At 34.9% G+C, this 13,066-nt stretch overlaps 1 protein-coding gene across 4 annotated transcripts in view; it reads left to right on the forward strand.

Moving 5' to 3' along the window:
• The window catches only part of TBCK (TBC1 domain containing kinase), a 226,236-nt gene that overhangs the window by 180,744 nt on the left and 32,426 nt on the right, over positions 1-13,066 (forward strand). For all 4 annotated transcript variants that reach the window (XM_021101700.1, XM_021101699.1, XM_021101698.1 and 1 more), the window contains one exon: positions 5,362-5,537. In XM_021101700.1, the coding sequence (XP_020957359.1) occupies positions 5,362-5,537 (176 nt within the window). The remainder of the gene's footprint in view (positions 1-5,361; positions 5,538-13,066) is intronic.

Below are 13,066 nucleotides of genomic sequence, written 5' to 3' on the forward strand. Positions count from 1 at the left end.
TTTCTTTTGGAGAAGCAAAGATGAAAAGATGTAGAACCTGCATTCAAGGTTTTTGTAAGTCAGGTGGAGAAAGAGATAATATATTACGAGTATAGTAATTACTGTGATGAAGGCATATACATGTTGTTTGGAGGTATGTACATGCAAGTGCTATACATACCCCATAGCACAAAGGTACTCAGGAAAAGTAATAGAAGATTTAGAAATGCTATTTTATTCATTTGTATTCAGCAAATACATTTTAATACCTTTTATGTGTCAGGTAATATTCTGAGATGGAAAACATAGGTGTAGAAGTTATTTTCCTTATCCTTGAGGAGCTTTTGGTCTAGTGGAAAGTACATAATCCTATTACAATAAAGATGTATACCAGACACCTATGAGGACACAGAAGAGAAACTAAATAAGCCTGTCAGGAGTTTAAGACTTTCTTCACAGAGAAAATAATATTTGAGTTGATGCCTGTAAGGTGAGCAGGGATCTATTAGATGGACATGTTGTGGCGTTCTAAGTAGAGGGAACAAAGTGGGCAAAGGCACAGTGGTATGAAAAGGCAAATAGTCTTGCAGTGCCGAAACATAAGGTACAAAGTGTGATGAGTGAGAAAAAGGCGAAAGCAAAATTTTATTGAACTCTGACAGTGTGTCAGACAGTATTTTAAATACTTTATATAGATTAGTGTTTCATCCTTACGGTAACCCAGGAGAGTTCCGATAACTGCTGTTATGCCACTTTATTTATGAACAAATTGGGAAGAGAGGTTAGATATCCTACCCAAAGTCAAATACTGATGAGTAGGCTGGCCAAAATTTGAGTCCTGGTAATATGACTCCAAAGCCTATTGTCTCCTGCCTATTATAGACAGGGACCAATTCATAAAAGGCTTTATATGTGATGTCAAGGAGTTTGGATTTCACTCTATCAGTGTCTAGAAGCCATTAAAGTGTTTTTAATTATAAAATTTACATGATTAGATTTTTTTATTTTTAACTCAAATGGTATTTAGAATATAGATTAGAAAGGATGCCTTTAGATGAAGAGGGAAGCAAAGATAAAAAGAGATAGGAAGAGGGACAAAATCTCCTCCTATCCATGTGAGGCCCTAAGGGCAGTGAATTAGGGAACAAATCCTAAAAGTTATTTTGGTGGAACTTGGGGTATGTTAGACGGGAGTGAAGAATAGGGAAGAATCTGATGACTTTCAGATTTATGTTCTGGGTAATTAACTTGAAGTTAGTGCCTGCATCCATGACAGAAAATACGGGAAGAGTGTTCTAGTTACTGGCTCTGTATTTTCATATTTAATATGTTTTTATAGTTATTTAGGACCTTTTTTCTTAAAACTTAAGTGTATATAATTATACCCTTATCTTGCTGGTTGTGTATGCAACTTAAGAGGAAATAGGCATACCCTCATTAAAAGTCTACAGTTCCGCAAATGTTAAGAAACTGAATCTTATAATTCATTAGAAATATTATATGATCATGATCAAGTGGGATTTATCCCAGGGATCCAAGGATTTTTTAATATCCACAAATTTTATATGACCATGATCAAGTGGGATTTATCCCAGGGATCCAAGGATTTTTTTAATATCCACAAATCAATTAGTGTAATATACCACATTAACAAACTGAAGAATAAAAACTATATGATCATCTCAATAGATGCCTAAAAAGTTTTTGACGTAATTCAGCACACATTTATTAAAATTTTTATTATACATTTATAAAAACTCCAAAAAGCAGGTGTAGAAGGAACCTACCGTAACATAACATGACAAACCCACAACTAACATCATACTCAGAAAAAAAGCATTTACTCTAAGACCAGGAACAAGACAAAGAAGCTTATTCTCACCACTTTCATTCAACATAATATTGGAAGTCCTAGCCACAGCAATAAGATAAAAAGAGATAAGAGGAATCCGTATTAGAAAGGAAGAAATATAACTGTCACTATTTGCAGATGATATAATACTATACATAGAAAATCCTAAAGACACTAACAGAAAACTACCAGATCTCATCATGTGTTCAGTAAAGTTGCAGGATATAAAATTAATACACAAAAATATATTGTATTTCTATACACTAACAATGAACTATCAAAAAGGGAAATTCAGGAAACAAGCCCAGTTACCATCAAATCAAAAGAATACAATACCTGGGAATAAACCTACTTAAGGAGGTAAAAGACATGTACTTGGTAGACTATAAGACACAATGAAAGAAATTGAAGATGGCACAAACAGGTGAAAAGATATATTATGTTCTTGGATTTGAAGAATTAATATTGTTAACCATATTACCCAAGGCAATTTATATATTCAGTGCAATTCCTATCAAAATACCAATGCATTTTTCACAGAACTGAAACAAATACTTTTAAAATTTGTATATATACACAAAAGACCCCAAATAGCCAAAGAAATCTTGAGAAAAAAAAAGAACAGAGCTAGAGGAATCAGGTTCCCTGACTTCAGGCTATACTATAAAGCTACAGTCATCAAAACAGTATGGTACTGTCTCAAAAACACATAGATCAATGCAACAGAATAGAGAGCCCAGAAATAAACCCACACACCCATGGTCAGTGAATCTACTACAAAGGAGGTGAAAATATACAGTGGAGAAATGGCAGTCTCTTCAATACGTGGTGTTGGGAAAACTGGATAGCTACATGTAAAAGAATGAAGTTGGAACATCCTCTAACACCTTATATAAAAACAAACTAAAAAAGTCCACCATTTCAGACTGTTAGGTACCATGCCAGAGTCATTCTTCCAGTAGTTTAATGGACACAGCAAAATACCTGTCTTATTACCAGGTTTAGAGTTTTGCTTGCTTGCTTAGCAATATCACTAATATATCCAGATAACCCTTTCAGAGAGCTCCTCTACTGAAAGATGGTTTTTGTTAGTAACACTGCTAAATAAATTCTGACTCTGGGTTAGAAATATAAATATTAAATATTTTAAAAAGCCATTCTCATACCAATTGGTTTCTGATATTTGCTATCTAAGTTTAGTATACATTGTATATATAGGTTCTTGGGCAGGAATAATAATAGACATTTCAGAATAGTTCTATAGTTACCCTAAATTTTTGTCCATTGTCCATAAATGAAGTTCCATGAATTTGAAACTCTAGTCACACAAGAAAATGCCAATGTCAATAATATAAATAAGAGCCAGACTGCATAGAGAAAGTTTTATTTTTATGCCCCCAAGTGGAAATTATACAATAAATAGTAAAATTGCATATAAACCTTCTAATAAAAGAAAAACTAGATTCTGTGTTTTTACTACTATAGTCACTTTCTTCAAAAGCAAAGTAGTATAATTTGTCCTAAATATAACTTACTAATCTCCTAAAGTTAATTTGCAGAGGAACATGCATGCAGCATATTAAAGTTCTTTGCTGATACACAAAGTTCAGAACATTATCAATTTATCAGATTCCTTTCTCCTTCTGTTCTTACCATTTCACAAGGCACTTGTCTCCTTTGAAAAACTCCTCACAAATGATGCATCTGATTGGAACCAAAGCCAAGGTCAAATCTTTCTTAATCAGCTCTTCACAGAGAATACTTTGGTCAAATTCTTTTCTTCATCAAGACACACCTTTCGTTCAGACAAAACCTCTTTTTGAAATGCCACATTCATTACTAAATGATTGAAAGCTGAACTAGGGTAATCAGAAGTTCTTTATTTTATCTTCATAAAGGTACAGCTTCATGTGAAAGCTGGGGAATATACCTATAGAGATTTAATCTTTCTGAAGCACCTTTAATTTCCGAATGTTTAAGCTGCTTTAATTCCTAGTATTAAAAAGTTAAAATTTCTAATGCCTATTTTTATTGAGCAATAAACCCATAAAGCTAAGCAATTTCCACTTCTATTTTAAAACTAATGAAGTGAGAGAACGAGTGCTTTACCGCTAAATAATTTATGGCATAGTTAGGGAAACTGAAGAGATGAGAGCTGACAAACTCCTATTGAAGATATTTTTTTTCAAAATAAGTTTGTCTAATAAGTGATTCAAAGATTTTATTCCTTCCTTCCTAGGAAGTCTAAATAGGATAAATAGGAAATTGTTTATGTGGAATCCCATGATGGAAATGAGAAAAGAGAGAAAGTGAGCAAATGATAAATAATTAAACGCAATTTTGAAAACTTACTAAGCATATAAATAAGATTTTCCTTTTGAATTCCCATATTTTAAATCAAGTGAGTTTTGAAAGTTTCTAAATTCTCGAATTATGTTAAATAAGCTTTCAAGAGTGACTACTAGTGTTCAACTAATTTATATTGAATCAAGTTGAGTTGTACTGCATTGCCTTTTATGGGGCAGGGCCGGAGGAATCCTCCCTACTAAATAACTTGAAGAATAATTGTAAATAGCCCTTATTCTGAATCAGTTTTATGCATATAACAGGCACATACTGGTTTGATAGTCTGGAGTCTGATTTTTACCTCCTTTACAATTAAGATTTGTTGTCAGTTTGCTTTAATATCTAAGAAAGCATTGTATTCTTCATTTCTGAACATCTGACTTCCATTCAACCATTCACACATAACATGAATCATGTCATAAAAGCCCAATACAGTAGTTCCCTTGTGGCCCAGTCAGTTAAGGATCTGGCATTGCAGCAAGGTGCAGCATAAGTTGCAGATAAGGCTTAGATTTCACATTGCTGTGGCATAGGCTGGCAGCTGCAGCTCCGATTGGACCCCTAGCCCAAGAACCATAAACCTCAGGTACAGCCCTAAAAAGGAAGAAAAAAAAGTCCAATACAGGAAGTTCCCTGATGGCTCATCAGGTTAAGGATCCAGTGTAGTCACAGTATGGGTTTTATCCTTGGCCCAGGAGCTTCCACATGCTGGAAAAAAAATAAATAAATAAAATGAGAGTCCCTTACGTATTGGAACCAGTTCCTTTAATTAGTATGTTACTGGTCACAAAGAAGTTTCTCACATTACCAGAGCTATAATTAATGCAATTCACAACGGTATATTATACTTGAAGAAAAATGAAGTGTGCTTAAAGGAGCTGTTTCTAAAGGTAAACAGTGCTCTCTCCTAAGGAAAAGTCAGACTCATTTCTCTCTTTACATTTGAGCCAGGAACTTGAAGTGAAGCAAAAGAATCATGCTCTCCTATATGTGTGACTAATAAAGTAAACACCAGTGGTAGTGGACAGTTGCACTGTGGACTGCTAAAATAAGACACAATTTCCTGTTCTCCCATTTGCTGTGGTGACTGATCTAAAAAACCCGAAGATATTGTATACTGGCTATAGTTTGTCTCTCTCTACTGTTCTTATTATTTGTGGTGTTTGTGCATTTTTTTTTTTCAGTCAAGAGAATCCATTCCATTAAATGACCTAAAGTCAGAAGTATCACCCCGGATTTCAGCAGAAGACCTGATTGATTTGTGTGAGCTTACAGTGACAGGCCACTTCAAAACACCCACCAAGAAGACCAAGTCCAGTAAACCAAAGCTCCTGGTAGTTGACATCCGAAATAGTGAAGAGTATCCTTTATACATGCGGTTTTAAAGGGTGGTACTGCTTTATTCATGTTGCTTCCTTTCCACTTAAAGGGCATGTGGTAGAAGCATGAACATATCTGGGATTCCTCTGAATTCAGATAGCTAAGTAACTTTTAAACTGGATGCCAAGATATACTTTCATAATGTTTCGTAAGATAACATTACATACCAGAGACCTTAAAATGTTTTCCAAACAACACCAGAATAGTGGGCTCTTTTCTTGGTTTTTGTGTTTTTCTGGTGCATGTTGTTGTTCTTGGGAGAATTTGAATCCTTCCCAGTATAGATAAAATTTTGGCAAAGGTGAAAAGGAAGTATTTATTACCTGGTCTACCTCATAGCTTAAAGAGAAGGTTTGCCAGATCTCAACACTGAACTTTTACTTATTACAATTTTCAAAATATTGGCTTATAGAGAACATGTTAAAGTATTTTCCAGTGATATTTTACTATTAAATGTATCATAACTTCTAGTGGTTTAGCTTGGCATTAAAGTATGAAAAGCTACAAAATAGTAATAGTGCAGTCTGCTTACAGTTTCATCATCTGCCTTGATTCTCTATACTCTAGAATGTAGGTAAATGGTTTTCAAACCTTTTTTGGACCAAGTAACTCTCTTTTAAAATAAAATCTTTCTTATGGAGTTCCTGTCATGGTTCAGTGGTTAACAAATCCGCTAAGAACCATGAGGTTGCAGGTTCTATCCCTGGCCTTGCTCAGTGGGTTAAGGATCCGGCATTGCCGTGAGCTGTGGTGTAGGTTGCAGACGCGGCTCGGATCCTGCGTTGCTGTGGCTCTGGTGAACCTATTTGACCCCTAGCTTGGGAATCAGAGCTGGAGCTGCTGGAGCGGCCCTAGAAATGGCAAAAAGACAAAAATAATAATAATAATAATTAAATAAAAATTAAATTAAATCTTTCTTAGAAAATCAATATATTAAGAACGAATCTGACTAGGAACCATGAGGTTGCAGGTTCGATCCCTGGCCTTGCTCAGTGGGTTAAGGATCTGACGTTACCGTGAGCTGTGGTGTAGGTTGCAGACACGCTCGGATCCCGTGTTGCTGTGGCTCTGGTGTAGGCTGGTGGCTACAGCTCCAATTGGACCCCTAGCCTGGGAACCTCCATATGCTGTGGGAGTGCCCAAGAAATAGCAAAAAAAAGACAAAAGAAAAAAAGAAAGAATTTTCTAATAATTGTTTCTTCATAAATTAGCATTTTTGGCATTTACTGACTACAGGTGTAGATAAGTGTTAGCAGATTGGTGGTTTCTTATATGCTAAAACCGGCATATAAATTTTCATGTGCATAATTTCAATCCTAATTTTTGAAATGAAATTTTAAAATGAAACTCAAAGCATGCATTTACAGAACTCCCAAAGCATTCCCTAGGATCTTAGATTACTGAAAATACAGTGTGAGAGCCCACTGTTTCAAATGATACATCATCATCTTTTTGTGCAAAGTTTCTGCTTTCTCTAAACTGTGAGACCCCTGAGTTTGGAGAGAATCTAAATGTTCATATTCCTGCTGTTAGGGCTTCAGGAACTAACTAGAAGTTTCTTTAGCAGAGTAGGTGAGTGGACCACCAAAAGGAGCATTCAATTCACGTTGACTGGTCAGGGACCCCCTGATATAGAGGTTCCCCTTATGTATTACATCAAGGGTTTAAAACACTTGCACTTTTTTTAAACTTTTTAGTTTATGTTTCTTTTGGTTGAACCTTTAGTTATGGTCTCATAAAACCATCAAAAAAGCATAACATTATAGTGCTCTATTCCAGTTTTAAAGACTATTACTAAAATGATTGAAACAGTTTATGTACACACTGCTTTCCTGATATTTTCCTTCAAATTACTTAAGTATTTGAAATATTAAAATATATACAATACAAAAGTGACATTCAGTCCAGTTTTCCAAACCTTGTAGCCTGACTTTATTTTTTAGTGATATTCTCCTTTGTTTTCTTTGGGGAAAAATAGAAATAGAACAGCAGAAAGCAGAGCAGCTCACCTGCATATCGTTCTCTGATAAGTGTAGATGAGTTGCCCAATGAGGACTATCTTTATGTTATCTGGCAACACTTGGTTCAAAGTTGGATCTAGGCAGAAACTGGCTAAGTTGTTTTACTCTCTCTAATTACAAGTCAAGGAAATGAATCAGTATTTCTCTGTGCCACTTTAAAGTAAGGATAGGTCCAAGGGAATGAAGAAAGGAAAATGAAGTCACTTAACTTTTATGGCCCTCCCAAAGGACCTCACTTGTGAAATTTTCTAACTCTCCTTTCAAAGCCTGCCTTAAAACCAAGGTTTCTTAAAGTTGGGCCATTTATCCTTAGGGTATCCTTTACTTTTTCCTTCTGGTATCCCCTTACTTTACCATTTCTATTTCTGTCTCACCTCTAAGTAACAAGCAGTGGCACCTGTACATCAATCCTAGGGCACTGAGAGAAAAACCCAAGCCTGCTGACTTCTAAGAATCGTTGGTAACCACTAGGTCTTTTCTAGTATCAAGAACAGAGTGACGAATGGAGAGCTGTGGTTTCTAAAATCCCCTTTGTCTGAGGTATCTGAGCTACCTGCCTGTGGCCTTCCAAGGCTGGAAGAGTCATAGGCCTTTTATAATCTCTTATGATGCATATACATTTGATTACATTATGAGGAAATAAGTAATATTTACTTCAAATTCTATTAATCTTAAATCCTTTTCTCAAGAAATTAAAGGCAAGAGAAAAGTGTGTGCATAGTAATAAAGCGATTCATAAATTAAGTGCTCCAAATTAGTTAGAATGTAATGTTTGATTTTTTTAGATACCATTATTATTAATAGCAACCAATAAATATTACTCTCTATAGTGCTGTGGATAATTTTTTTAAGAAGGGGGTATAAAATATAGTTCTTATTCACTGGGTTGCTTTTGGTATGAACATAAAACATTAAAATACTTCATGCAGAAAAATAAACAGTAAAGACAATATGTATTAAATACTAAATGAGTGGTACAAACAAAACTGCATCAACAAGTAAATAATCCCTGGGTAGGAGAAGCAAAGTAGGTAAATTTTGTAGCCCCAGAAAATATATAAGGAAAAAAGCAGGATGGCAGACACAGTGTTCCACACTCTGCTATCTGTGCCCTTCAAAGTTATGTATAAGGAAACAGCTGACAATAAATAAGCCCTTTTGTATTCTTCACGTGATCCAGTGATTCCTGAGGTTTTCTTCCTTTAAATCCAGAAGGAAGACTATACTCACAAGAAGTCAGTAGAATCAGAGTTTAGAGCTGGAAGCAGTCATCTAATCTCACATTCATTTATTCGACAAATACTTCCTGGCTGTCTTAGCATGTGCTAGTCAGTAGTTAGCGTGCTAGATATTGAGGATTTGTTTGTGAACAAAATGAAAAATTCCCTGCAGTCATGGAAATTACCTTTTTTTAAGGCCACACCTTTGGCATATGGAAGTTCCCAGGCTAGGGGTTGAATCAGAGCTGCAGCTCCTGGCCTACACCACAGCCACAATAACCTGGGATCCAAGTCACGTCTGCAACCTACACTGCCACTCATGGCAACACCAGACCCTTAACCCACTGAGCAAGGCCAGGGATTGAACCCATGTCCTCGTGGATACTAGTCGGGCTCATTACCACTGAGCTACAATGGGAACTTCTGTTTTTAAAGTTTTAATCCAAAAATATTGTGAATAGAATGGATTTCCAAGCGGAAAGATGAAAGTTGGAGAAAATAGAAAGCTACTGCAATTCTCTAAGCTCAAGGTAATGAGTGTCTGAATTTGGCAAGTGGTAATGAGAATAGAGATAGGAGGATGGGATTTATTAGTACATAGAATGTTGGATGTTGCCACTAATGAGATGACGCAAATGAGGTTTTAAACTAATTTGGGAGATGGTGATGCTATTCAAGGAATGCACCAATAGATTTAGCAAAGAAAAATGATGATATCTAAAGATATAATTTTTTAATCCGTTAATGCTGTTTAGTTATATAATAAGAAACTTTGGGTTTAAGTCCATATTCCCTTTTGGTTATTGATCTACTAAAGGTATAGCCTTTACGTTGAGCTCTTTAACACTAATTATCATTAGTTAAACAAACCAACTTAAAATTGTGCATACCTTTAGAAGTGGTCTGGTAAGATACTGGTGTCCTTTGTATATAAAGGTATGATGTCACTAAGTGAGAAATGCTGTGTTCTTTTAGGATTTGGAAAACATTAGTATTATATTATAGATTATTATTATAGATTATTTCTGTGTTGAATTTTGAGCCATCAAATATTTTAAGGGAATTTTAAAATCTTTAAAGAAAATCCTTCTGGAATATGAACATTTACCTATGTAATTTATCTATATATTCTTAGAACATATTTTTTTCTGTTTGATTAACATATGATGCATCTACTTGTAATATTGTTATATAGACTGACTTAGTAATGCAGGAAAGTCTCTACCTTAGCAACCTACAAGATAATGCACATCATCCTTACCTGTTAATAAGGTTCTAATAATCCAAATATTTTTGTCACAAAAAAATTTAAGGTACTTTTCCTGATCTACTTGTATATTGGGCTACCAGATTTCGTTTAGTGTGAAAGTTTATTTTTTGTTATAAGCACACACTTGGATACTTTTCAGTAATGTTTGACAAATGGAATGTTGTGCTGAGTGGTATGTTTTGGTGTAGGGAAACAGCTTTCTGCAAGATAGGGTATAAGGTCACTAGTTGCCAAAGAAAAATCACATTTACTAGAGTATATCACAGAGTGTAATCAGGGTAGTAAACAGCTCCATTCAAACACCTCACCATGTGACTGCTCTAATAACCGATGCATTTATGCTTTTAGAGCTACTGTTACTCCATAGCAGTGATTTCATTGTAATCACTGCTGACTTCTTTAATCATGTCTTGTAACTTTTCATTCCTTCAAATATATCCTCAAAAATCCCGATACCAAAAATGTCTTTTAAACACGGAAAAATTATAAAACTAGTGTTTATGGGTGCCATTGTTTTTTATTGTGGCTTTTGCCAAAACCAATCTGAAAATTATGGTGGACGTTATTATAATTACACTTTCAAGATGTATATATGACTGGGGCCAATTACCACATAAATACTTGGGTTTCTATTACCTTAATAGTTTCTAAACTGGGTACTTTGAAGCTGAAGCTTTTTAAGTTTATAGTTTATAAAATGGAGTAATACCTGTCTGTTGAGTAGTACATTCACTAGAACCTCTTTAAAGGTGGGTGTTGTTTACCCCCTTCCTGTGTTTATGCTGACAAGCAGTGGCTTTTCTAAATGTAAAAAGGAAAATGCAGAGGATCCAAATTTTTGTCTAGAAAGGAGGAGAGCAATGAACTTACAGTCATAATCGTAAAATATATATTGTTGCATGTTCATCTCTAATACTACCTTATAGAACTCTTATATTCTTGTCTTCCACTGCAGTACAGTGAAATAAAACATAACTCCTTGGAGCACAGAGAAAGTGCTTATTTCAGAGTATTCCCTATCATTTTGCTCTCCTTGTCATTGCCCAGGACTGATCAGAGTTGATTTTGAAAATCAGTCACTGTATATGAGAAATTATCTTCTTTTTCATTTTAGTAATTCAGTCCACTTAACACAACGTATAGAGAATCTGTTCTTCGCTCATTTTTCAAACACCTAATAATTTGATCATGAAGGATTCAGAAGGCTAAAAAAAAAGTATTCAGCTGCCTACTTTTTACAATATAATCTGACAGCCTCTCAAATGTTTAGAAATTGCCTAAAGAAGTTCTGCTTCATTGTATGACGTTTGTGTCATGTGAGAATTTCTAATGGAGGCAGTGAAATGTAAATAATTACCAAGGAAACAAGATCCTTAAATAACCAAAATTGTCTTCATTGTCCAACTTACTTAAAAAGAGAATGTTCATTGTAACTGTATTAATATGTAACTAGACCAGTCTCGTTCTCCTCTGCTGTTTGCCAGTCACGTAGTTAATGAAGGCTGTTTAGAGGTTTGACCACCCTGTCTACAAGCATTTGTGCTTATCCAGTCTTATTTGCACTAGAAGTTTTATGATGAGAGTGTTCTTGGATGAGTGCTTTTTTACGTTTTCCAGGATTTTTTTTTTTTAATTGCACTAAACTAAGAATAGGGGAGTTGTGGTTTAAGACTTTTTCTTTTGTGTCCTATCTTCCAAAATATTAAAATAGCCTAAAAAAGATTTGAAATAGTTCTGCGGTTTGGATTACAACTTTTCTGTTCCCCAAAAGACGCTGTCACCATCATATTTTGTCAAGCATTTTAAAATTTAATCTATTTTTAAAAAAACCAAACCATAATGCACAACAGAAAATTCTAGTATGATGAGGTTATGACATACTTGTAGTGACTAAAAGGCAACTTGAATCAAAATCTTCTTTTTAAAAAAATCTCATGGTAAATTGGTGATATGGAACCTACGAAATTATATGGATGCTCTTCTATGATTTTTAGATACAGATATTAGATACTGAGTGTTTGCATACAGATATCAAATACTGTATCTGTATAGTATATAGATAGTGTATAATTACTTATAGAATTTATCTTGTAAAAGAAATAATTTTATTTCTTGAGCCACTAATTCTTTAACAAGTGGCTGAATAAATTGTGTATAGGAGGGACTCAAATGTGACTTTTATCTTTTATTTTGATTTTCAAGGATGAGAATCTAATTGACACAGCCTGTGTCAAGTATCTACCTTCCTCCTCCCCCTACCTACTATCCTGTCAGTCCTAATTGTGGCAGGATCAGTATATACTGATGGAAACATGACAGCCTAGGCTCACCCTTTCTCAGGGTCAGTAGTTGAGGTCCTTTCAAACAAGAAAGTGGAGGTGGGCAGGCAACGCAAGTATGTCCGCTGCAACATCTGACTAGGGTGGATTTGTATTGCTTTTGCTACAGAAAAAGCACTAGAAAGGGAAAATGTTCACAGCTGATATGGGCTGTTTGATAAACACAGAAAATCTGGCAACTGATTCAGAGTGGCAGATGTAGATACTTGCTGGGAGTGATTGAATTGTTAGATTCATGGTTTGTGTCTAAGGTATATCTTTGTTGAAGATTAAAGTACTATCAGAGTAATTATATGCTGAGGACAGAGTCATTTCCGTTCATGAAAACCTCAGTTGATATTTTGAATATTGAGTAATTGTAAATGTTTGAAAAACCAGTGCTGATGAAATCCAGGGATGATATGCCCATGACCATAAATTCTCTGTTCATTCTAGAAGACTCTAACTAAACAGTGTACACTGGGATGATAATGTTCATTCTACCTGTCTTTTCATTTTCAGAATGTTTTACAGCCCTTTCCCTCATTATTAATGCCAAATACTTTTCTTTAAAGAAAAAAAGGATGAAGCAACAGTTGACTAGAAATTTAAGATATGTGTTCAACTTCCACCATCATTCTTGACAGAAGGAGCCTCAAATTTCTCCTCTCTCCATTAAT

This window comes from Sus scrofa, chromosome 8 (genome assembly GCF_000003025.6).
Source record: "Sus scrofa isolate TJ Tabasco breed Duroc chromosome 8, Sscrofa11.1, whole genome shotgun sequence".
NCBI lineage: Eukaryota > Metazoa > Chordata > Mammalia > Artiodactyla > Suidae > Sus > Sus scrofa.